The 22,622-nt window shown below is 42.6% G+C and overlaps 1 protein-coding gene across 1 annotated transcript in view; it reads left to right on the forward strand.

Moving 5' to 3' along the window:
• Positions 1 to 22,622, forward strand: part of TSPOAP1 (TSPO associated protein 1) — a 112,404-nt gene that overhangs the window by 64,749 nt on the left and 25,033 nt on the right. Inside the window, exons 19-22 of the mRNA XM_040422146.1 lie at positions 3,599 to 3,707; positions 3,804 to 3,997; positions 4,108 to 4,276; positions 16,352 to 16,390. Coding sequence (XP_040278080.1) covers positions 3,599 to 3,707; positions 3,804 to 3,997; positions 4,108 to 4,276; positions 16,352 to 16,390 — 511 coding nt within the window. The remainder of the gene's footprint in view (positions 1 to 3,598; positions 3,708 to 3,803; positions 3,998 to 4,107; positions 4,277 to 16,351; positions 16,391 to 22,622) is intronic.

Consider the following 22,622-nt stretch of genomic DNA (forward strand, 5'->3'; position numbering starts at 1 on the left):
CTCTCTTCCTTGTCTGCTTTTTATATGCACTGAAACGTCAGCCGGCTGAGAAAATTAGATGTTTCGGAGCTTCTGCTGTCACTCATGGCTTTGCGTTATGTGCTTTGTAGATTGATGTATTAAAAACCATTAAGCATACAATATTCCTCATCGAAAAATTTACATAATTAGCATTTATCAGTTGTAAATGTACAGTCTTAAAGAAAACCTGTCGCCTCTCCTGACATGTCTGCTTTGGTAAGTATTCCTATTCCCCTTGAAATATCAATTCTGGAGCGTCTTTTCTCATTTCTCCTGGATATTTATTACTAAATTGACAAATGAGTAAACCATTCTACTTGCCAAAGAAGCGTGTCCCTGCCCGCTCGAGCACTGATGGGACAGTCTGAAGATAATGCAGGAACACATCCCTAACTGAATAACAGGATGCCAGAAAAGATGTTGCAGAATTATTTTCTACTGGGCATACACGTTCAGGGGAGATGACTGATCAACTTTAAAGGGGTTGTCCATGAAAAATGTTGTTTATAGTTAAATCCAGATCGTAATTAGAAAAAAAATATTATAATTCTAAAAATATTCTTGGAATGATGATGGTATACTGCCACCTGCTGTTTTTAATTGTCTTTCTGTGTCCACCTCAGTTAGGGTCTATTCACACGTCCGTTTTTTCTCTCCTGATCTGTTCCGTTTTTTCTGGAACAGATCTGGACCAGATCTGGACCCATTCATTTTCAATGGGTCCTGGAAAAAAACGGACAGCACAATGTGTGCTGTCCGTTTCCGTTGTTCCGTTCCGCATGTCCGTTTAAATATAAAACATGTCCTATTCTTTTCCTGAAAAATCGGATCCTGGTACAATACAAAGTCAATGGATCCGCAAAAAACGGATAACATACGGATGTCATTCCGTATGTCATCCGTTTTATACGGAATCCGTTCCTGGAAATTACATTTAAATTTTTTTATTTTTTTTTTAAGAAATCCAAACAACTTTATTTGCTTATTGAAATTTATACATGTTTCCGTTTTTTGCGGATCCGAAAAAAACGGATGACATACGGATGACATACGGAAACATTTTCAGGAACAACGGATCCGCAAAAAACGGACAGAAAATCGGATTATAGAAAAATACTGACGTGTGAATGTAGCATTAGTGTGCCAAGGGGGACAAACATGCTCAGTCCTGCTTCCCTCTCTGCTCCTTCGGGAATGTGTCGGGATTTCTGGGAGGGGTGATCAGGTTTCTTCTGAAGCTGCAGCGTCTTTTCTGCATGTCAGAGGAGATAATGAGCAAGTTATAAGAGAGTGAGACAGAGTTACTGTAATTGCACTTGCTCATTATCTCCTTGATAAGCAGTTCAGATGCAGTGGCTTACTTCGCCAAGGATCCCTTCACATACTCAAAAGAGCAGAGACAGAAACAAGATTAAGCATGTGTGTTCACACAATGGATTTAGACAATCCGCCTACAAAATTCAGGGCAGAATCTGCAAGTTTTTCATGCAGTTTTTTCAATGGTTTTTTTGTGGTTCTGGTGCAGATCCATGTCAAAAAACATGCAAACACAACGTTTTTTTTGTTTGTGTTTTTTTTTTTTACTGTTCCCATTAATTTCATTGGGAAATTCGGTGAGTATTCCACCCCAAGATAGGACATGCTGCTTGTTTTTTCCACGCGGAAAAAAAACAAATGCGGCTTCCCATTGAAATGAATTTGAGGCTGTTTCCAGGTGTTTTTTGGAGCTGATTTTGAGGTGGAAACGCGCCAACATTAGCACCAAAAAACTCTGTGTGAACTGGCCCTTCCAGAGGTGTACACAAAACGGCTGTTCAATAGAAACAGCAGGTGGCGCTGTACTAACATTTTTTCTTTTTTTGCACCTAAAGTGTACATAAACTTATAAATAAACTTTATTACATCATATAGTAAATGTGATTAAATAAATTTTTCTAATAAGCTTCAATTTTTTTTTTAACTTTTCCTTGGGAAATAGGTGCCTGACGTTCAGGTGCCTATTGCGCTTTAGAATCTATACTCTCGTACACAGCTGTGTATAAATGCACTGACTCAGTGAGGCCGCACTATTCAGGCAGGAGCACAGCGCTGCTAAAGCCTCGCATAGATGTGCCACGTCAGGCTTTAGCACAGTGGGCACAGGCAGAAGAAGCAATGTGCTATGTGAGCTCATGCCCTGCACCAGTGGAATCCATACTCCCATAAACAGCGGAGTACAAGAGTACGGATTCTAAAGCGCAATAGACACCTGAACTTCAGCAACCTATTTCTCTAGGAATAGTAAAAAAATTATTAAAGTATATTAGAAAAACTAATTTAATCACATTTACAATAGGTTTTAATAAATTATATTTATAAGTTTAGGCAGCAATTCAACAGAACAGAGCAATCGCAAAAAAACAGAGGTGCCCATACGTTGTACATAGACAACGGTGCAAAGAACCTAAAGTAGACCATAGTCAGTGAATGCACCAGTGTCACACAGATGAAGCGATATAGGAGGTCTTTTACTATCGCAAAATACGCCTTTATTAGGCATATTTCTGGTGCAGATTGTGGCGCAAAGGTTATTTGCACCGCAATCTGCGACTCTTCCCCGCTCATGCCAGGTCTAAAAAAGTAGATGTGGCATGATGGCGAAGGGGCCGGGAGGCCTGTATCATTCATCATTGCAGTTCAGGATAAAGGCTTTTTTCAGTGTAGATATAAAAAAAAAATCCTTGATGCTGGCTCAATTCACACGTCCGCAATTCTGTTCCGCATTTTGCGGAACGGAATTGCGGACCCATTCGTTTCTATGGGGCCGCACTATGTGCTGCCCGGATCCGGAATTGCGGACCCGCACTTTCGGGTCCGCAATTCCGTTCCCCAAAAAAATAGAACATGTCCTATTCTTGTCCGCAATTGCGGACAAGATTAGGCATTTTCTATTGTAGTGTCGGCGATGTGCGGCCCACAAAATGCGGAACGCACATTGCCGGTGTCCGTGTTTTGTGGATCCGCAAAACATTTACGAACGTGTGAATGGACCCTTAGCTGTACACAATATTTTTCATAGGACAACCTCTTTAAGTACATTAATACTCAGAATTGCCAGTATGAAACGTGCAGTACATTGCTTTAGTACCCCCTGTAAATATAACTTGTGTTCATTGCAATTGGGCAGGAGGGGTCTGAGGATTCTCTGTGAATTGTTTGATCTCGGTGTAGTAACAAGTTAAACCTGTGAGAACATTGTGCAGTCTCCCTCTACTGGTTACAGATAGATGCTGTTAGGATCCCAATTGCCTTCCATATTTTACATCTATGTTTATATGGATAAAAACAAGACAAAACAAATTAATCATTTGCATTCAGTTTCTGTTCTTTCGAGAACACCTAATGATCTAATGCATATATTTCATACAGTAATAATCCAAGATCGATGTAAATTATAGAGAGGAGTATTGTATGCGATCCCAGTTCCTTGAAGCATTCCGGTCGTGCGTGCAGCCTTGTCGCAGCTTGGCCTTGATATGATTTGTTAATTATTTAAAGAGAAGACAACTTTTGGTTTATACTGTTGCTTTGTCTATAGGAGGATTTAACTGAAGATCCAAAGATCTGCTCACAGCTCAGTCCTACTGGATACCTAACATCAGACAGGAAGACGGGCACAAGTCGCCTGACTTCAGACTCTGAGTCGGGTACATTTTTCAATGTTCTTCTTTATAAACTGTAGTAATTATTAGGATTGTGGGGTTATTTTGGGGGGGTTATCAATGATTATTTCCCTCTTTCAGATGCTGCACATTCCACACAGCCAGAGTGTTGTCAAGAAAGACTATTAGAAGATAGACTTTGCCCCTCAAAAGAACAGGAGGCAAATTCTGTTAGGCTTTTTGTAGCCCTTTTTGATTACGATCCAGAGACGATGTCACCTAATCCAGAGGCATATATGGAAGAACTTCCCTTTAAAGAGGGACAGATTTTACAGGTATGTAACATTTTAATTTCATCAAGCATACATTTTACAGTCTCCCAGACTCATGTTAGGAGCAGAACAGGACATCCCTGCAAACCGATATAAATAAATATTTTTTTCAGGTGTTTGGCGATAAAGATGCTGATGGCTTTTACCACGGCAAATGTGCAGAAAGAACTGGATATATCCCTTGCAACATGGTCTCTGAATTACGTATCGAGAGTGAAGAAGTCAGAATGCAGCTTTTGAGACGGGGTCACCTAACACCAACTTCTCTACTAAGTGACTTGGGTAAGTGCTCTCGTTGAGCTCTTATGTCTGCCAAACAGAAACCATATTAAGCAATTTGTCCAAAATGCATAGTGTAATTTTATTCATCAATCCCGTTACCATGCCTGTTTAGTTATGACATAAGAGGGAAATATTTGCAAGATTTTTCGGCGTAGTTATAAATTGCTTTTAAGTGCCACTGCTGAAATCTACCATCCCCACTATATTTCTCTATCTGACTGTAGTGGTATGGTCACAAGGCGTGGACACACAGCATAGTTTCCATACTTTTAATATATTTATTGTTTTATGGTATTATGGTAGCAGCAAAGTGGATGAGATTTTACCAAATTTTTACCACACACTGAAGTAAAACAAAATCCATGTGGAAATAGAGCTGAGGTGCAGTTTTAAATCTTCAGCATGTCCATTTATGTCAATTGTTATGACTCTTCATTGTATACCGTATTTCAACCTTTCTAATGCATTTGTTGAAATCTGCAGAAAATCTGCATCGGATCCACATGCATGCGGATTCTGCTGCAGGTTTGTCACTATATTTACTTAATTTTTTTTGCTTAAATTTTCGTATTTTTCACTCAGGTGCACTTTTTTCCCCCCAAATTTGGGAAAAATGTCAGTGCATCTTATAAAGCAAATACTAGTGAGCTATTCTATTATGGAAGTTCTCACTAGTATGCAGTTAGGTGTGGGGAGCTGGGAGTGAAGCACTGCGAGTGCTGCCGGTACTCACCCCCCCTAGTGTTCCTTCGTGGGACCGCGCTGCACTTTTCTGACTGCGTACAGCATCAGGGCTTTGCGTGAGCACTATGACCTAATGCTGCACTCAGTCAGGTGACAGTGCAGCGCAGGCCCAGAGAAGATCAGGCAGTGAAGAATGCAGGGGAGACCGTCGTACCTGGAGAGTAGAGGCTGAGCAGGAGAGGTAAGTGAATGTATTTATTTTAAGGTCTGATACAGGAGTCTGGCATAGTCTGATGGGGGTCTGATATGGGAGTCTGAAATGGAGGTCTGATGGGGATCTGAGGTCTGATATGGGGGTCTGATCTGAGGTCTGATATGGGGGTCTGATCTGAGGTCTGATATGGGGGTCTGATCTGGAGGTCTGATCTGATATGGGGGTATGGTGTGAGGATCTGATATGGGGGTCTGATGTGAGGATCTGATATGGGGGTCTGATGTGAGGTCCTGATACGGGGGTCTGATATGGGGATCTGATCTGGAGGTCCGATCTGGAGGTCTGATCTGATATAGGGGTATGGTGTGAGGATCTGATATGGGGGTCTGATGGGAGGTCCTGATATGGGGGTCTGATCTGAGGTCTGATATGGGGATCTGATCTGATATAGGGGTATGGTGTGAGGGTCTGATGTGAGGTCCTTTATATGGGAGTCTGATCTGAGGATCTGATATTAAGGTCTAAATTGAGGTCTAATGAAAAATATTTTTTCCTTATTTTCCTGCTCTAAAACCTGGGGTGCATCTTATCAAGTGCGTCTTTTAAAGCAAAAAAAACAGTACATTTTGTTTTAAAAGACTCACAGCGCGCCATATCTATTGCGGAAAAGCATACATTTTTACCACAGATTTTATTCAGTGCGATGCAGAGTGAAATCTGTATTTACATGCTGATTTCCAGGATGATACATCTTAATATTTATACTGTATTAAGTTATTCACTACACTGTTAAATTTTTCAATAGCTTTTGTCCTACAGCCTTACTTTCAGTGCATCTGCAAACTACCATATTTTTCGCCCTATAAAACGCACCTAGGTTTTTGAGGAGGAAAATACGGGAAAATTTTTTTTTTTACCAAAAGGTGTGCTTTTGGTGGGTTTTGAATTAATGGTGGTCTGTGCATGACACTATTATGGGGGATCTGTGGATGACGCACTGTCATGTGGGGGATCTGTGGATGGCGCTGTTATGGGGGATCTGTGGATGGCGCTGTTATGGGGGATCTTTGGATGGCGCTGTTATGGGGGATCTGTGGATGGCGCTGTTATGGGGGATCTGTGGATGGCGCTGTTATGGGGGATCTGTGGATGGCGCTGTTATGGGGGATCTGTGGATGGTACTGCTATAAGGTGGGGAATCTGTGGATGGCATTGTTATGGGGTGGGGGATCTGTGGATGGCACTTTTATGGGGGGGGGATCTGTGGATGACACTGCTATATGTCATCCACAGATCCCCCTCATAAGTGTCCCCCAATACACCGGCCCTCTGCTCACCGCAGTATTTATAAACATTAATCCTTATCCTGTTATTAAGTTTAACTAACGCTGCGCTCTCCCATGTTCCCCTGTGTCCGCACAGCACTTAAGAACAAGCTTCCATAGCAGGCAGAGCGGACGGCAGCAGTAACGTCACTCACTGACGTCACGCGCCTGCTTCATTCATAAAGTGGGAGGAGCAGGCGCTTGACGTCAGTGAGTGACGTTACTGCTGCCGTCCGCGGGGCCCGGTATAAGAGTACAGTGACTGCACCGGGCCCCGCCCCTAGTTCCAGACTCCAGCCCCTCCTCTCTCCCGGCTCATACATCGCAGACTGCGATGTAAAATGGAAGCATTCGCCCCATAAGACGCAGAGGCATTTTCCCCCCCACTTTTGGGAGGGGGGGGTGCGTCTTATGGGGCGAAAAATACGGTATTTCTTTCTGTTTTAGACTGCCAAGGAGCTGCTCTGACAGCTCCATATGTAGCTCTGATGTTTGAACACCTGGGAGCTGATTAACACTTCATGTCGCCAAACTCTTTATCAAACTGATAAGAATATGGCTTTTTTTGGGGGGGGTCTATTGATGTTCTATCCCCAGGATAGGTCGTCAGTATCTAATCGTTTGGCCATGACTCCGGCAACACGCCAATCAGCTGTTTGAAGAGGCCACGGCGCTCCTGTAAGTTCTGCGGCCTCTTCCTAGGCCAGTGATGTCACGTTCATTGATCACATGGTTTAGTTGAAGCTCATCCTGTTTAGCTGAATGGGCCTGATCTACAGTATCAAGCACAGCATCTGTACAATAGGCGGTGATCTGCTTGGTTTACCACAAGGAGACCGCAGCGCTCATGGGAGTGGCACGACCTCTTCAAATAGCTGGTTGTCGGGCCCCCACCAATCACATATTGATGACCTATCCTGAGGATAGGTCATCAATATAGAAGACTCGGAATAACCCTCTAAATGAGTGTTTATGAAATGCCATAAGTTCAGAAATCAGGCTACACATCTAGCTGTCAGAGCAACTCCCTGACGGAATCACTGAAAAGGAGAAAGCAATAGTCTGCAGATACACTAAAAGTAAGGGCTGTAGAACAAAAACGGCTGTAGCCCAAAATAATAAAATGCAATAATAAAAAAAAAAAAGCCCCAATGGTGTCCATAGCCTTTAATGTGATGTAAATGTCTCTTACTGCCACAGATGACATTTTTTTTGTGTGCACAATTGACATGCTGTGCATTTACATCATGCAATTCTTAGTACAATCCTTCAGAAACTAAAACTACACACTGGCTCACTTACCTGTTTACAGAACATTTCTACAGGTCTCTTCCATTTAGGGCAAACAGCGGGTCTGCAATATACAGGCACCGGCCGTGTGCACACTGTATAACAAATGCGAACCCATTCACTTATGTGCTTCCATGGGGTTTCTCTCCGTGCCTTTGCACCCCAAAAAAATAGAACATGTTTTTTATTTTGCGGTACAGACGGATTACAGACCCGTTCATGTTAAATGGGTCTGGATCTATCTGCGGCAACCGCGCGGATGGCGCCTGTGGGTGCAAATTGCGGTCCCCAGTGCACGGAACGGCCAGCACACATTCATGTGCATGAGCCCTTATAGAGAGAACATATTTAGTGGTCCAAAACTTCAGGATGATTATGGTTCTTTCTGGGTCTATTGATGTTCTATCCTCAGGATAGGCTCAGTATATCCTGAGTATCTAATTAGTTGGCCATGACTCCAGCACCCCGCCAATTAGCTGTTTGAAGAGGCCATGGCGCTCCTGTTAGTGCTGCGGCCTCTTTCTAGGCCAGTGATGTCACGTTCATAAAAAAATGCCCCAAAGGTGTTCATAGCCTTTAATGTAATGTAAATGTCTCTTACTGCCACGGAAGATGATGTTTTTGGTGTGCACAATTGACATGCTGTGTTAGTGGTTATACATTACATTTGTGTAGCCGAACATTTTTGGCTGATATATAATTCTGCAATAAAACATTTAGAATTGAGGAAATTGTAACAAAAAAGGAAGAAAAGTATTTTAAAACATTGTTACATAGTACTGTGGTATACTTTAGAAAATGTGGTTACATTTGACTAACAAAGAATTTCCTCCTTGAAATTCTTGATCACTCCTCATTTGGTTCGAACCTGCTAAATGTGCGTCCTACATTACCTCCATGTCCATTGGTAACCCAGTCAAAATTATTTGAGTCCTTATCAGATATGCTGTCAAATTTTGTCAGTAAATGAATGACCTAATGCTTGTTGCTAGCAACAAGCTAGATCTTATAAATTGAATGAGAGATTGTTTCAGAACAAGTAAGGACAAATACACATTAGTAGTAAATTGCCCTACCAAACATATGTCATTGCCCTTATCTGCTGAGGATATAATACTTTTATGTAATACATTTCCCTTCAGTGGAAATGAAAGAGAATCCCTTAAAAGTGACCATTTTAAAAAAAAAATAATCTATACAGCATTGTGAATGCATAACTATAACATCTTGCTGCTAAGCATTTTTTTTCTTACTTTCCTTATTACATGTATTTATATAGAGAAAAGGATGTTGAACAATTTTATAATATACATTAAAATTTTGCTTGCAGACCTTTATTATATCCATACAGTAGCCTTTCCCTGAAGAAAAAAATGGTAAGGCCCATTGTAGCCCTGTAAAATGCATCCTTGAGAGAGCTGGATAGGACTAAACATGGCATCAGTTATGTGAGCCGTAATGTGACCCAGCTTTCAGTTGATTGCCCAGGTATCTAACAGATGAATAGTAGTGTATTGGGGAGCAAAACATGTACAGTATATACACTACTACTACCTGCAGCATCTCATTATGTCTCAGTGTCTGTGTAGAAACAGATCCGTGTTTGTGTTTTTTTTAACACTAAACTTTTACTAACAATATGACAACATCACCTAGAAACAGGCAGCCGAGGCCATTTTACATCACCTACAGACAGGTAGCCATGAGTTAGACCCAGACTTCTACACATTTTCATAAACATTAGGCCTCATGCACACGGCCGTGCCGTTTTTTTTTGCGGTCCGCAAAAAACGGAAGCCGCCCGTGTTGACTTCCGCAATTTGCGGAACGGGCGTCGGCAATATAAATGCCTATTCTTGTCCGCAAAGCGCAGACAAGAATAGGACATGTTATATTTTTTAGCAGGGCTGCGCAACGAAGCCACGGATCTTTTGCGGCCCCTTTGAAGTGAATGGGTCTGCATCCGAGCCGCCAAAACGACGGCTCGGATGCGGACCCAAACAACGGTCGTGTGCATGAGGCCTTAATGTTATATAATTTTAAGAATTCATCCAAGCCCTTTTTAAGACTGCCTGCTGTTCCTGTTGTGACCACGTCCTGAGGTAGACTATTCCACAGATTCACAGTTCTCACAGTAATGAAAACTTGATGTCTCTGGAAAATGAACTTTTCTTCTCCAGATGGAGGTGATTTTACATGTAACAACTTTTTACCATACTTTTTGTATGGCCCATTTATATATTTGTATAAGTTAATTATGTCTCCCCTTAGACGTCTCTTCTCAAGACTAAATAAATTTAATTATTTTAACATTTCCTTTTAACTACGACCCTCCATGCCCCTTATCAGTTTAGTCGCTCTCCTCTGTACTTTTCCAGCTCCAGAGCATCCTTTCTTCCTTTCTTATGGACTGGTGCCCAGAACTGAACTGCATATTGCAGATGAGGAGGCACCAAAGCCTTGTAAAGTGGTAATATTACATCCCTGCTCCGCGAGTCCATGCCTCGTTTAATACATGATAATATCCTGCTAGCCTTAGAAGCAGCTGATTGATGTTGCACGCTATAATTTAATCTATGATCTACAAGGACACCCAAATTCTTCTCTTCAAATTACTCTCCCAGTGTTACCCTAGGACATATGATGCACGTAGATTATTACTACCCAGATGCATAACTTTACATTTATCCACTTTATACGAAATGATAGATGAAACAGGCCTACTGGCCTTTCCCCACCCACGCAAGGCCCCTTTATTTAGACCTGGCGTAAGCAGGGAAGAGTCGCCGATTGCCTTTGCTCCACAATCTGCAACAGATATACGACAGAAAACTGGCATATATCTGATAGCAAATGACTTGTATTTGTACTTTCTAAGCCTATTGACCTTATTTTACCTATTAACCGTATCAAACAGTATCAAATGCCTTTGCAAAATCAAAGAACATTAAATCCACAGCCACCCCTCTGCAGACGTCTACTCAGCTCCTCATAAAAACAAATCGGGTTAGTCTGACCACTTCTGTCCTTGGTAATCTGATATTATTTACAGTCACATACTCCTGTATATAGTCCCTTGAGAGTCCCCACAACAGAAAATAAGCTTACGGATTGTAGTCGGTATAATTGTTATCTTCAGGAATACCTTTCTGAGTGCTGAATCAGAACATGTATGTCATGTATCACTGTTACTGAACGTCAGGGATTATATGATGAGAAGAGTGTCACATGAATGATGCCATGTTTCAGTTAGGCCATTACACAGGACTGATACATGGGCTATACCATTCTACTGCTTATAGGGGTCAATTGCCTGATATAAGAAAAGTATGTAGGCAGAATTTTAAGTACATGTCAATTAGAAAATTGCAGGGGTACAGGGGTTAATGATACTTAGCCAATGTTCATAGTCTCTGTTTCAGGAGGGGCTGCTCAGCTCATCTCAGGTCCACTCTTCTCTGTTTGTGGTCATGAAAGCCCTCCTCCCCTAGTCCCAAATGCCGGACTATTTATCATAAGTAGGGGGTAAGGTGTTTGACCATGGGGCAGAGGTGTGGATAACCCATGCTATAAAAACAGGTTTAGCATGTCTTGTTTGGGGTCTGACTAGATCTCTGGTTAGGAAGCCCTCTGCTGACAAAAGGTGCCAGATTGCAGAAACATGGGTGGACAGCACTCCTTAGTTACAATGCAGCGGGTGCTCGTCTCCAGGGGGGTGGTAAAATGCTATCACTGAAGCCAACTACCTAAAACATAACTTTTAATCAAAATATATTAAAATACACACAAATGGGTCCCTCACGTGGGGACTGGTGCACATACAAAACAGACAGTAAGAACCAATTCGAGGACCAGGCAGGAGAGGATGTTAATGGTGGTGCACCAGGGCCAGAACCATATGGGTCCCAAATGTATCCCTAGGGTGTCCCTACCCTTGTCTCAGCCCAGAGATGCACCCAACTGGTAGGAGCACTCCGTCCCCGTACCTAGCCTACCTGTCCTTGAAATGCCCTTACAACACAATGACCCATATGGATGTCTGGGTCCTGCAACAATAATTAACAATGGTTGTATTGAAAAAATTTTGGTCTTAATTTCTTGATCCAAATAGATGCCTGGATCAATCAATAGAGAACAATAATTAACATAAGTTGTTATAAATTAATAATCCAAATCTCGACGCATTTCCCCTTTACACGGTTTACACTTAATCCGTTGCTGGCCAGGTTTCACACTAATGTCAAGGCTTGGTGCAAACTGTTTCTATCTGTAGTGGGTAGACCGAACCTTCTTAAGATGGTAATGATGCCCCAGTTTCTATATATTCTCCATAACGCCGCGGTCTGGTTGCCCTAGGACAGGTTTCACAAAATCAACTTAATGTTCTGGGACTTGATGTGCCGTAAAGGACAGCCTAGAATAAAGCTGGAGGACTGGCGCTACCCAATCCCTGATTGTATTACCTGGAGGCTAAGAGTCAACATGTTAAGGGATGGTAGATCTGGAGATTAATGATATGACTAGTCAGGTGCTTAGATATCATAAGAGCAGTCAGGATCTAGTAACAATTCTGGAGGTGGATGGGTTGGGGATGGTACTGGGGATCCCTTACTGCGGATGATGCATTTGGTTTGGAAGAATGTCAAACAATTGAAAGATGTCGCAGGGATTACGTAGTATGCTCCAATATGGACTAACCCCTCTATAACGGAGTTTGTCTCTCTGACTGGGTTTAGGGACTAGAAGGAAAGGGGGAGTGACAAGGATAGGACATCTTCTGGATATAGGGTTTTTGTGATCCTTTACTAGCTTTCAAGAGACCTATCATATTCCTCTCCAAAGTTTCTATCAATATTTGCAAATAAGATATGCGTACAATACTTTGCATTTAATAGTCTCTGGGGCAGAGAGAAGGGGAATGATCTCCATGGTATATCAAATGCTGCTGAATACGTTTCTGGAGTCTCACTAGCAAATGGGAGCAGGACCTGGGAGATATTTGGCAGGACTAGTTGGGTTTAATGTTCATAGAGTGTACAAAACTCCTGTATTCTTAACCTGGATAGTTCTTAGACATGATGCAAAATGTCCTAGATGTCTGGTGGAACCCACAGACTTACTGCTTATGCTATGGTGCTGTACGGTGCTGGACTCATTCTGGAGGGAGACATTGGATATAATACAGAAAGCCTTCTCAGTTCGGATCCTTCGAGATCCCAAGGTGTGCATTTTGGGCTATGTGACAGACGTTAGGACAATGGCCCAGGTGGCCATAGGTGGGTGGCTATATGTAGCCAGGAAACTGATAGCTTTACACTGGATCCAGACAGCTCCCCCGACGGTGGAGGAATTTAAGTCTAAGGTGAACATTATGTTGATGTATGAGATGGTGGTCTTTAAGAAAAGGGGACCCTTGGTTGGCGTGCAGGGAGATGACTACTAGCTTTGTGTAGGGGTGCAGCGGATGCCGGAATTAAGGGGTGGGGGTTGGGAAGGGGGCTTATGTTAGAATATATGGGCAAAAAGATCTACTTTCTATTTTTGTATACAGACAGCTCCCCCAACGGTGAAAGAATTTAAGTCTAAGGTCAACGTTATATCAACTGTGTATGGCGTATAAGCATGATATATAAGTGTTGTAATCTTACTGATGTACCTTTATTGGAAAGTGTGTGTGTGTGTGTGTGTGTGTGTGTGTGTGTGTGTGTGTGTGTGTGTTTTTGTTTTTTTTATAAATACCAATAAAAATTATCTGATTTTAAAGTGACCCATGTCAGGTTTAGGCCTGGTCAGGAAGGTAAAAACTTATTGTTAAAACAATAAAATAGTGGTAGGTTGTGGTGGCTCACTAGCAAGTAGTTAAGGTATGGTGCTGCAAGCTCATATAGAGGGAATCACCCCACCCTCTCTTAAAGGCAAATGTAGTAATAGAGTAATGAGCGAGCACTCATACACTTGGCAACCAAATTGACATGTGCAGAAAATATTTATTATATCCCCATAAAATACAAGTAATAAAATTTATAAGAACAATGTAGCAATAATATACAACATTACAGTCACATATATTGTGGTAGATATGATCGACACTATATTCATATGACTCAATAGTGTCGATAAATTCAATAATATATATCACACCAAGAAACTTCAAGTATATGCTGTTATTTGGGAAAGAGGGGGTATTATCTTCTAGAGCTCTATCCCAATTTGGGAAACTGAATGTCACTGAAAATGTTGTAGGTGTATTCACTGGGAGCGCAATATGTTCATAAAGTGTCCACAGGAATCCTGATAATGTGAAGAGTCTCTTATAGCATATCCTTTTAAGCTCGATATGAGCTTTGGATTGGAGAAAACTTTAAATCGATGTTTGGCTTACCGTCTAGCGTCTGCTGTCTCCCTATTGCTTCAATGGAGCTTTAAATATTTGCCGGCTTATTCAGTCGCTCCATACAGCAAGCTGGTTTAAATTTCGCCGGAGTTCCAAAGATCGCAGGAGTTGCCACTCTGTTCCGCAATTTCCTTTGGTGCAGCTTTCGACGATAAGAATAGTTAATCCTTTACTGTAGAGATTTTCTTCTGTATGGCCATACAGTATTATCGGAGGCTTTTCAATGCAGGTACATCACTTGTTTCACTATGGTGAAACAAGTGATGTACCTGCATTGAAAAGCCTCCGATAATACTGTATGGCCATACAGAAGAAAATCTCTACAGTAAAGGATTAACTATTCTTATCGTCGAAAGCTGCACCAAAGGAAATTGCGGAACAGAGTGGCAACTCCTGCGATCTTTGGAACTCCTGCGAAATTTAAACCAGCTTGCTGTATGGAGCGACTGAATAAGCCGGCAAATATTTAAAGCTCCATTGAAGCAATAGGGAGACAGCAGACGCTAGACGGTAAGCCAAACATCGATTTAAAGTTTTCTCCAATCCAAAGCTCATATCGAGCTTAAAAGGATATGCTATAAGAGACTTTTCACATTATCAGGATTCCTGTGGACACTTTATGAACATATTGCGCTCCCAGTGAATACACCTACAACATTTTCAGTGACATTCAGTTTCCCAAATTGGGATAGAGCTCTAGAAGATAATACCCCCTCTTTCCCAAATAACAGCATATACTTGAAGTTTCTTGGTGTGATATATATTATTGAATTTATCGACACTATTGAGTCATATGAATATAGTGTCGATCATATCTACCACAATATATGTGACTGTAATGTTGTATATTATTGCTACATTGTTCTTATAAATTTTATTACTTGTATTTTATGGGGATATAATAAATATTTTCTGCACATGTCAATTTGGTTGCCAAGTGTATGAGTGCTCGCTCATTACTCTATTAAAACAATAAAATGTATGTTTAATTCTGTTGTGACATTTTTATTGCCAAGTGCTTTTTAAGCTGAGCTTTGTTTGCTGCCTGTATGCTGCTTTTTCTGGAGGATTTCTGCTTACTCTCTACTGCTTCTGTTTGTGCTGCTTCTTTTTTTTTTTTCTTTTTTTTGTCTTAAAGAAATCGGAGCTTTCTCTGTTCCTCCTCCTTCTCCTCCCCCTCCTCCTCCTCTTCCTCTAGCTCCTTCAAGCCGTTTCGCTACTCCTCCTCCAAAACCCCGGCGCTCCAAAAAAGGTCTGTGCTTCCTTGTGCTGTGCATGTTCAGTCTTGCCTCTAGTGATGCGCAATCTCCACTACTTAGCTATGGAGCAGAATAATTGTGGAGCTGATTTTCGCAGAGTATGTGTCTGACAAAATAAAACTTTGTGGAGAGTTGTGGGGTCATTTATCAAACCGCTGTAAAGTACAGCTGGATTAGTTGCCCATAGCAACCAATCAGATTCCACCTTTAATTTTCCAAAGGAACTGTCAAAAATGAAAGGCGGAATCTGACTGGTTGCTATGGGCAACTAAGCCAGTTCTACTTTACACCAGTTTGATAATTGACCCCATTGGTTTTGGATTATATCTAGGTGGCCATTCACCTTAAAAAGCTGCTTAGCCAAGCATGCATGTGTTCTGAGCGGGGGATAAGTCGCTGCCAGGCACCTCTGATGCCAGCTTATCTACCTTGAGTACAGATGGATGTGACATATTCAAATCCAACATGTCTTACCCTTCTTTTCCCCAAATTCGGCCATCGAGGAAGAGTGGGATACACCCATATATATTAGGTGGTCAGCGGTTCTACTCTCTATGCCCATCTAATATGTGTGGGCATCTTTAACAGCACGTTGGCTAACAGCAATATGATTCTTGGTTTAGAGCTCAGGCACCTAGCCTTTTTTTTATTTTACAGAAACTAATAGACCAAAAAAATATATAGCTGTATAAATGGGCTAAATAGTGAGCATCAGATGTAATGGAATGGCTATTCGTGACAGAGAACCTGTTAGCATGATAAGTGGATATATCCCACATAGCTCTACTACAGAATACTAGAGCATGCTCTAAATTCAAGAAGACCTGATATAGGGAGACTTTCTCTTTTATTCGTCATATTTCACCTAACAATAAGTTCACTGCCTTTTTTTTCTCTTTATTTTCTCAGTGCAACGTTCCTCTGCTCCGGAAGAGAATAATGCTGCAGGTAAAAAGCAGTCAAACTATAAAATACCCAGAAGCTTTATAGTGCACCCATACAAAGCGGCTGTGCTGTGGCTGGGATGCGGCCACCTTGTGGCTGAGTGCCACGTGGCCATAGAACCTATAGCATCATCATAATGACTAGTTAGAAGTAGGGTTGTCACGATACCAAAATTTTTATTCGATTTTTGATACCACACGAAAAAAATAAAACACCAAAAAAGCCGCGTGCTTTTTTTGGAGCGTCTGGCCCATAATCGAACAGTCCTATTCTATTTTTTTGGGAAACAAGGTAACAAAAAAATGTCGAATCGTGCAGTTATATATTTTTTTTACTTTAATAGTTTGGACTTTTCGGACCTGGCGATATGTAATATGTTTATTTATTTATTGTTTATATATTTTATATGTAAAATTGGCAAAGGGGGTAATTTATGCCTAATATTTTTGTGGGGGGGGGGGGGGGTTTTACATTTTTTTTTTTTTTATATAACTATTTCCCCCCCTTAGGGGCTAGAACCTGGGATGTTTTGATCCCTTGTCCTAATCTCCCTAATAGAGCTCTATTACGGTGAAATCTTACACTCTCTCTGCTGCCCTGTGCATAGTACAGTCGTGGCCAAAAGTTTTGAGAATTACATAAATATTGGAAATTGGAAAAGTTGCTGCTTAAGTTTTTATAATAGCAATTTGCATATACTCCAGAATGTTATGAAGAGTGATCAGATGAATTGCATAGTCCTTCTTTGCCATGAAAATTAACTTAATCCCAAAAAAACCTTTCCACTGCATTTCATTGCTGTCATTAAAGGACCTGCTGAGATCCTTTCAGTAATCGTCTTGTTAACTCAGGTGAGAATGTTGACGAGCACAAGGCTGGAGATCATTATGTCAGGCTGATTGGGTTTAAATGGCAGACTTGACATGTTAAAAGGAGGGTGATGCTTGAAATCATTGTTCTTCCATTGTTAACCATGGTGACCTGCAAAGTAATGTGTGCAGCCATCATTGTGTTGCATAAAAATGGCTTCACAGGCAAGGATATTGTGGCTACTAAGATTGCACCTCAATCAACAATGTATAGGATCATCAAGAACTTCAAGAAAAGAGGTTCAATTCTTGTTAAGAAGGCTTCAGGGCGTCCAAGAAAGTCCAGGAAGCGCCAGGATCGTCTCCTAAAGAGGATTCAGCTGCGGGATCGGTGTGCCACCAGTGCAGAGCTTGCTCAGGAATGGCAGCAGGCAGGTGTGAGCGCATCTGCACACACAGTGAGGCAAAGACTTTTGGAAGATGGCCTGGTGTCAAGAAGGGCAGCAAAGAAGCCGCTTCTCTCCAAAAAAAACATCAGGGACAGATTGATATTCTGCAGAAAGTATGGTGAATGGACTGCTGAGGAATGGGACAAAGTCATATTCTCCGATGAAGCCTCTTTCCGATTGTTTGGGGCATCTGGAAAAAGGCTTGTCCGGAGAAGAAAAGGTGAGCGCTACCATCAGTCCTGTGTCATGCCAACAGTAAAGCATCTTGAGACCATTCATGTGTGGGGTTGCTTCTCATCCAAGGGAGTGGGTTCACTCACAATTTTGCCCAAAAACACAGCCATGAATAAAGAATGGTACCAAAACACCCTCCAACAGCAACTTCTTCCAACAATCCAACAACAGTTTGGTGAAGAACAATGCATTTTCCAGCACGATGGAGCACCGTGCCATAAGGCAAAAGTGATAACTAAGTGGCTCGGGGACCAAAACGTTGACATTTTGGGTCCATGGCCTGGAAACTCCCCAGATCTTAATCCCATTGAGAACTTGTGGTCAATCCTCAAGAGGCGGGTGGACAAACAAAAACCCACTAATTCTGACAAACTCCAAGAAGTGATTATGAAAGAATGGGTTGCTATCAGTCAGGAATTGGCCCAGAAGTTGATTGAGAGCGTGCCCAGTCGAATTGCAGAGGTCCTGAAAAAGAAGGGCCAACACTGCAAATACTGACTCTTTGCATAAATGTAATGTAATTGTCGATAAAAGCCTTGGAAACGTATGAAGTGCGTGTAATTATATTTCTCTACATCACAGAAACAACTGAAACAAAGATCTAAAAGCAGTTTAGCAGCAAACTTTGTGAAAACTAATATTTGTGTCATTCTCAAAACTCTCAAAACTTTTGCCCACGACTGTACACACAGCAGCAGGGAGCTTACCATGGCAGCCAGGGCTTCAGTAGCGTCCTGGCTAACAGATTGGAGCCCCAGGATTACACTGCTGTGGCTCCGATCGGAACTGCCACTGCACCACCAATGAAGAGGGGGGGAGGGGACAATGTGGCCACTACCACTAATGATTTAATACTGGGGGCGCACTGCACCACCCTACGGCTTGCACCAATGTTTTTAATGCGCGGGAGGGGGGGGGGTGCACAATGAACATAACTAAACCAGTAATACAAATACAGGAGGCGGGTGGCGGCTGGAGAATCACATAGCCGGCACCCAACCTTTATGACGGAGAGCTGCCATCCGCGGCACTTAACCCCTCAGGTGCCACACCTACGCTGTATCCTACAAAACTGCACAGCCTTTAACAATAAAGACAGAATAAACAATGTGGTTCTAATTAGTTAATCACAGCCGCTCCGTGTGGCCTTACAGGGCTTGTCTCACTTGAGCAAGTGGCATTTATCATGTAGAGAAAGTTAACACAAGACACTTACTATTGTATTGTGATTGTCCATATTGCTTCCTTTGCTGGCTAGATTCATTTTCCCATCACATTATACACTGATCGTTTCCATGGTTACGACCACCCTGCAATCCATCAGTGGTGGTTGTGCTTACACACTATTGGATAAAGCATCGGCCTCTCTGGTGGCCGGGACCGTGTTAGCACACACAGGCTAGTACTTTTTCCTATAGTGTGCAAGCACGACCACTGCTGATAGATTGCAGGGTGATCGTAACCATGGAAACGAGCAGTGTATAATGTGATGGAAACATCAATCCAGCCAGCAAAGGAAGCAATATGCACAATCACAATACATTAGTAAGTGACTTGTATTAACTTCCTTTACATAATAAGTACTATTTGCTGAAGTTAGACAACCCCTTTAAGGGCCCTTTACACAGGCTGAGAATTGTACAGATATCGCTAACGAGCGTTCATTGTGCGCACGCAAAGATGATAGTTTACCGGCAGCAGATCGCACTGTGTAAACACTATCTCCTGCCGGCAAACAACAAGTCAGTATGGGGAAGAGTGATGCCATTAGTGATCGCCTCTCCCCACACTCTGGAGAAGATCGGTGGATGTAAATGCAGCAGTCTCCTCCGCTACTGATCAGCAGATTGCCAAGAAGAAACGCTTCCTTCCCAGCTATCTGCTGTAATATTGTCCTGTGTAAAGGGACCTTTACTCCTACTATCTTTTGCGAAGATTGCTTATTTTTTAACCTAATCTTATAACCTTGTATTCTACAATACTCACAAAAAGTTAGGGATATTTGGCTTGTGGGTGAAATTTCAGAATGAACCTAAAATGCACTCTAACCTTTACAGATGAACTTAATGTGACCTTCTCTAAACGTTTTAATTGCACATGTCCAACTGTTCAATGTTTACTTTTTGCACAACAGCAAGTTCTCTAACAAGGAGCTTAATGGCAAAATTCACAACAGGTGTTTCATCCATAATTGCCCAATAAATGTCCTGGTTTAATTAGAATTGGTATTTAAACAGTCCTCCTCATCATGCTGTTCACATTTTGATATGAGACCAAGACGACACCTAACAATTGGTCAACAGTACCTCACTATTGCGAGGCTTCAAGCAGGATGTTCTCAGACAGAAGTGGCCACGGAGCTTAGAGTGTCATCAGCAGGTTGCAACAGAGACTTTGACCATGGTTGTGCTAAACTAAACAATTTCTGAGTAAATGTAAGGCGTTATGCAATAAATCATGCTTTTTTTTTCTTTTTTTGAAAAGTTTATTGATTTTCTAATTATATTAACAAAATCAAGACCAACATCAGGGTACGCAGACCCTCAACAATATCCAAAAACAAAGGCCTATAGATAAGGGCGGATTTACATCACGTTTTTGCTATTCGTTTAACGGATATGTTTAAAAAAAAATATATATATATATATATATATATATATATATATATAAAAGCGCAGTAAACCACGCTTTTGTATCCTGCAGAGTCCGGTAAAATACGTGTCTGTTTATTTTTTATAATAAAACTATGGTGAACGGATGCCAGTGTATGGTATCTGTCTGAGGCATCCGTTAACATATATGTTTTTTGTATACATTAAATGAATGGCAAAAACGTGATGTGAACCCAGCCAGGTACCGTAGTATAGACATTTGTCAGGTGAATCCTCCAACCCCACATATCATTAAACATCTTGGTAACCCCCTCCCATAACTCTCTAATCTTCGGACACAGCCGCACGACCATGAAATAAATCTGTTTTGGCCTCTGCACATTAAGTTGGTCAACCTATCCAGCTTGTCAGGGTGTGGTGGTAAATTAAACCCATAAATGACTGTATGGATGATGCTAAGTTGGGTATCCCTTAATGCCTCATTTATCAGTTGTCTACATACAAGCTGTCAACCGCACTTAATTTTAGAGAAACATGAGGATCTATTAAGTAGGGCCTTCTGTCTCATCTGAAAAAAAGGAAGTAATTTCCCCCCAGTTCCAATATTTTAGCCAAAGTATTCAGAAACAACTCCCCGTCCACCTCTCGTACAGCCGACATAAAGACAGCAGGGTAGCGCTAGGGAGGCTCCCCCCTGTCACCTCCTGCCATTGGCTGCTCCCCCCCGACACCAGATATTTTTTTTATCCACGCACGCGGAGTAGCAGCAGCCACGTTGCGGGGACCAGGAGCGGAGCAGGGTAAGTATATTTCTTGGACTTTATTCCATTGGGGGACACAGACCATGGGTATAACTTGAGGTATTAGTAGGAGGGACACTATGCAAATGAAAGAGCTCCTCCTCCTCGGGCTATACCCCCAGGCTCCAGCAGGAGAAACTCAGTCTTTGCTTAGTGTCCGGTGAAGGAGGTTGACATGCTACACTATCTGTACTCCGGTTTGTTATTTTCTTTCTAGATGGGGACACAGGTCAGCATGACGCTTTCCTGGTCCCCCATGGAGTGCCCGCCGCCGTCTTTGGGACGTTGCCTGGCTGCCTCCTTTTCCCCCCAGAAGAAAAGTGGAACCGGGCTCGACCTGTTAGCTCCGGTATTCCACCAGCCCTTGGGTCACCTATGCGGCCCTCCTCCCAGAGCACTGCACTCCTGGAGTCAGACGTCTGAAGAGGTGAACCCTGCTGGTCCTGAACAGAGGGAGAAGACTGCAGGAGCAGATAAGTATGGCTGACATCCTCCTCTGCTCCCCCCCCCCCCCCCTCCCTCTCTCCCCCCTCTCCCTGCCTGATATCTATGGGCAGCCTGGGTGAACTACAAAGTGAAGGTTTGGGGGCACTGGAGGCACTATACCAGGGGACTGCTGAATCTCTGATGGGGTCCCTGGACAGAACCACCGAGGCTGTTCCCCTCTGGGAGCATTTTAGCTGCAGGCTCTGCAAGCTCCAGGCTGAGATAAGCGGCATGCCGCCCCTACCTTATATCTCGGGCAAGGCGCTCGCCAGCTACGGACCCCCCCCCCCCCCTTTTTTTCATTAGGGGTCCCCCCGAGCATTTTCCCCGCAAATTTAACCCCCGCATTGCCGCACTCGGCACCGGGGGACTTTTTGCCTAAAGCAGCCGCTCCTGCCTTACAAACCCTGTGGCTCCAGCAGGCGCAGGGTTATTAGCTATCTCGAACCCCCCTCTTCATCAGGCTCCTTAACCCCTGCTAGGCCGCGTTCGGCACCGGCTCATTTCGCGCCTTGATGACGCGTCATGGGGTGCTCTGCAGACTCCTCCTTCCTGCTGGAAGCTCTCGCAGCGTGCCTGCATGTTCTATGAGGATTTTTACATGTTGCTGCTGGCCGGGTGAAGCGATTAACCCTTGCACAGCTGGTAGAACATTTTTTTCTTTTCTCTTTTGTCGCTGGTATATGTGTCTCCTGTTCTGCCCCTGGACAGAATTTTCTTTCACTCCCTTCTCTGGCCCATGTCCCTGCGCGGCCTGTGGTACCCGCTTGGGCATCCACCACGTCTAGGGCGGCCACTGATTTGGCCTTATTCGCCATGACAGTCATGTCAATGAAACATATGGC

This window comes from Bufo bufo, chromosome 3 (assembly GCF_905171765.1).
Source record: "Bufo bufo chromosome 3, aBufBuf1.1, whole genome shotgun sequence".
Taxonomy (NCBI): domain Eukaryota; kingdom Metazoa; phylum Chordata; class Amphibia; order Anura; family Bufonidae; genus Bufo; species Bufo bufo.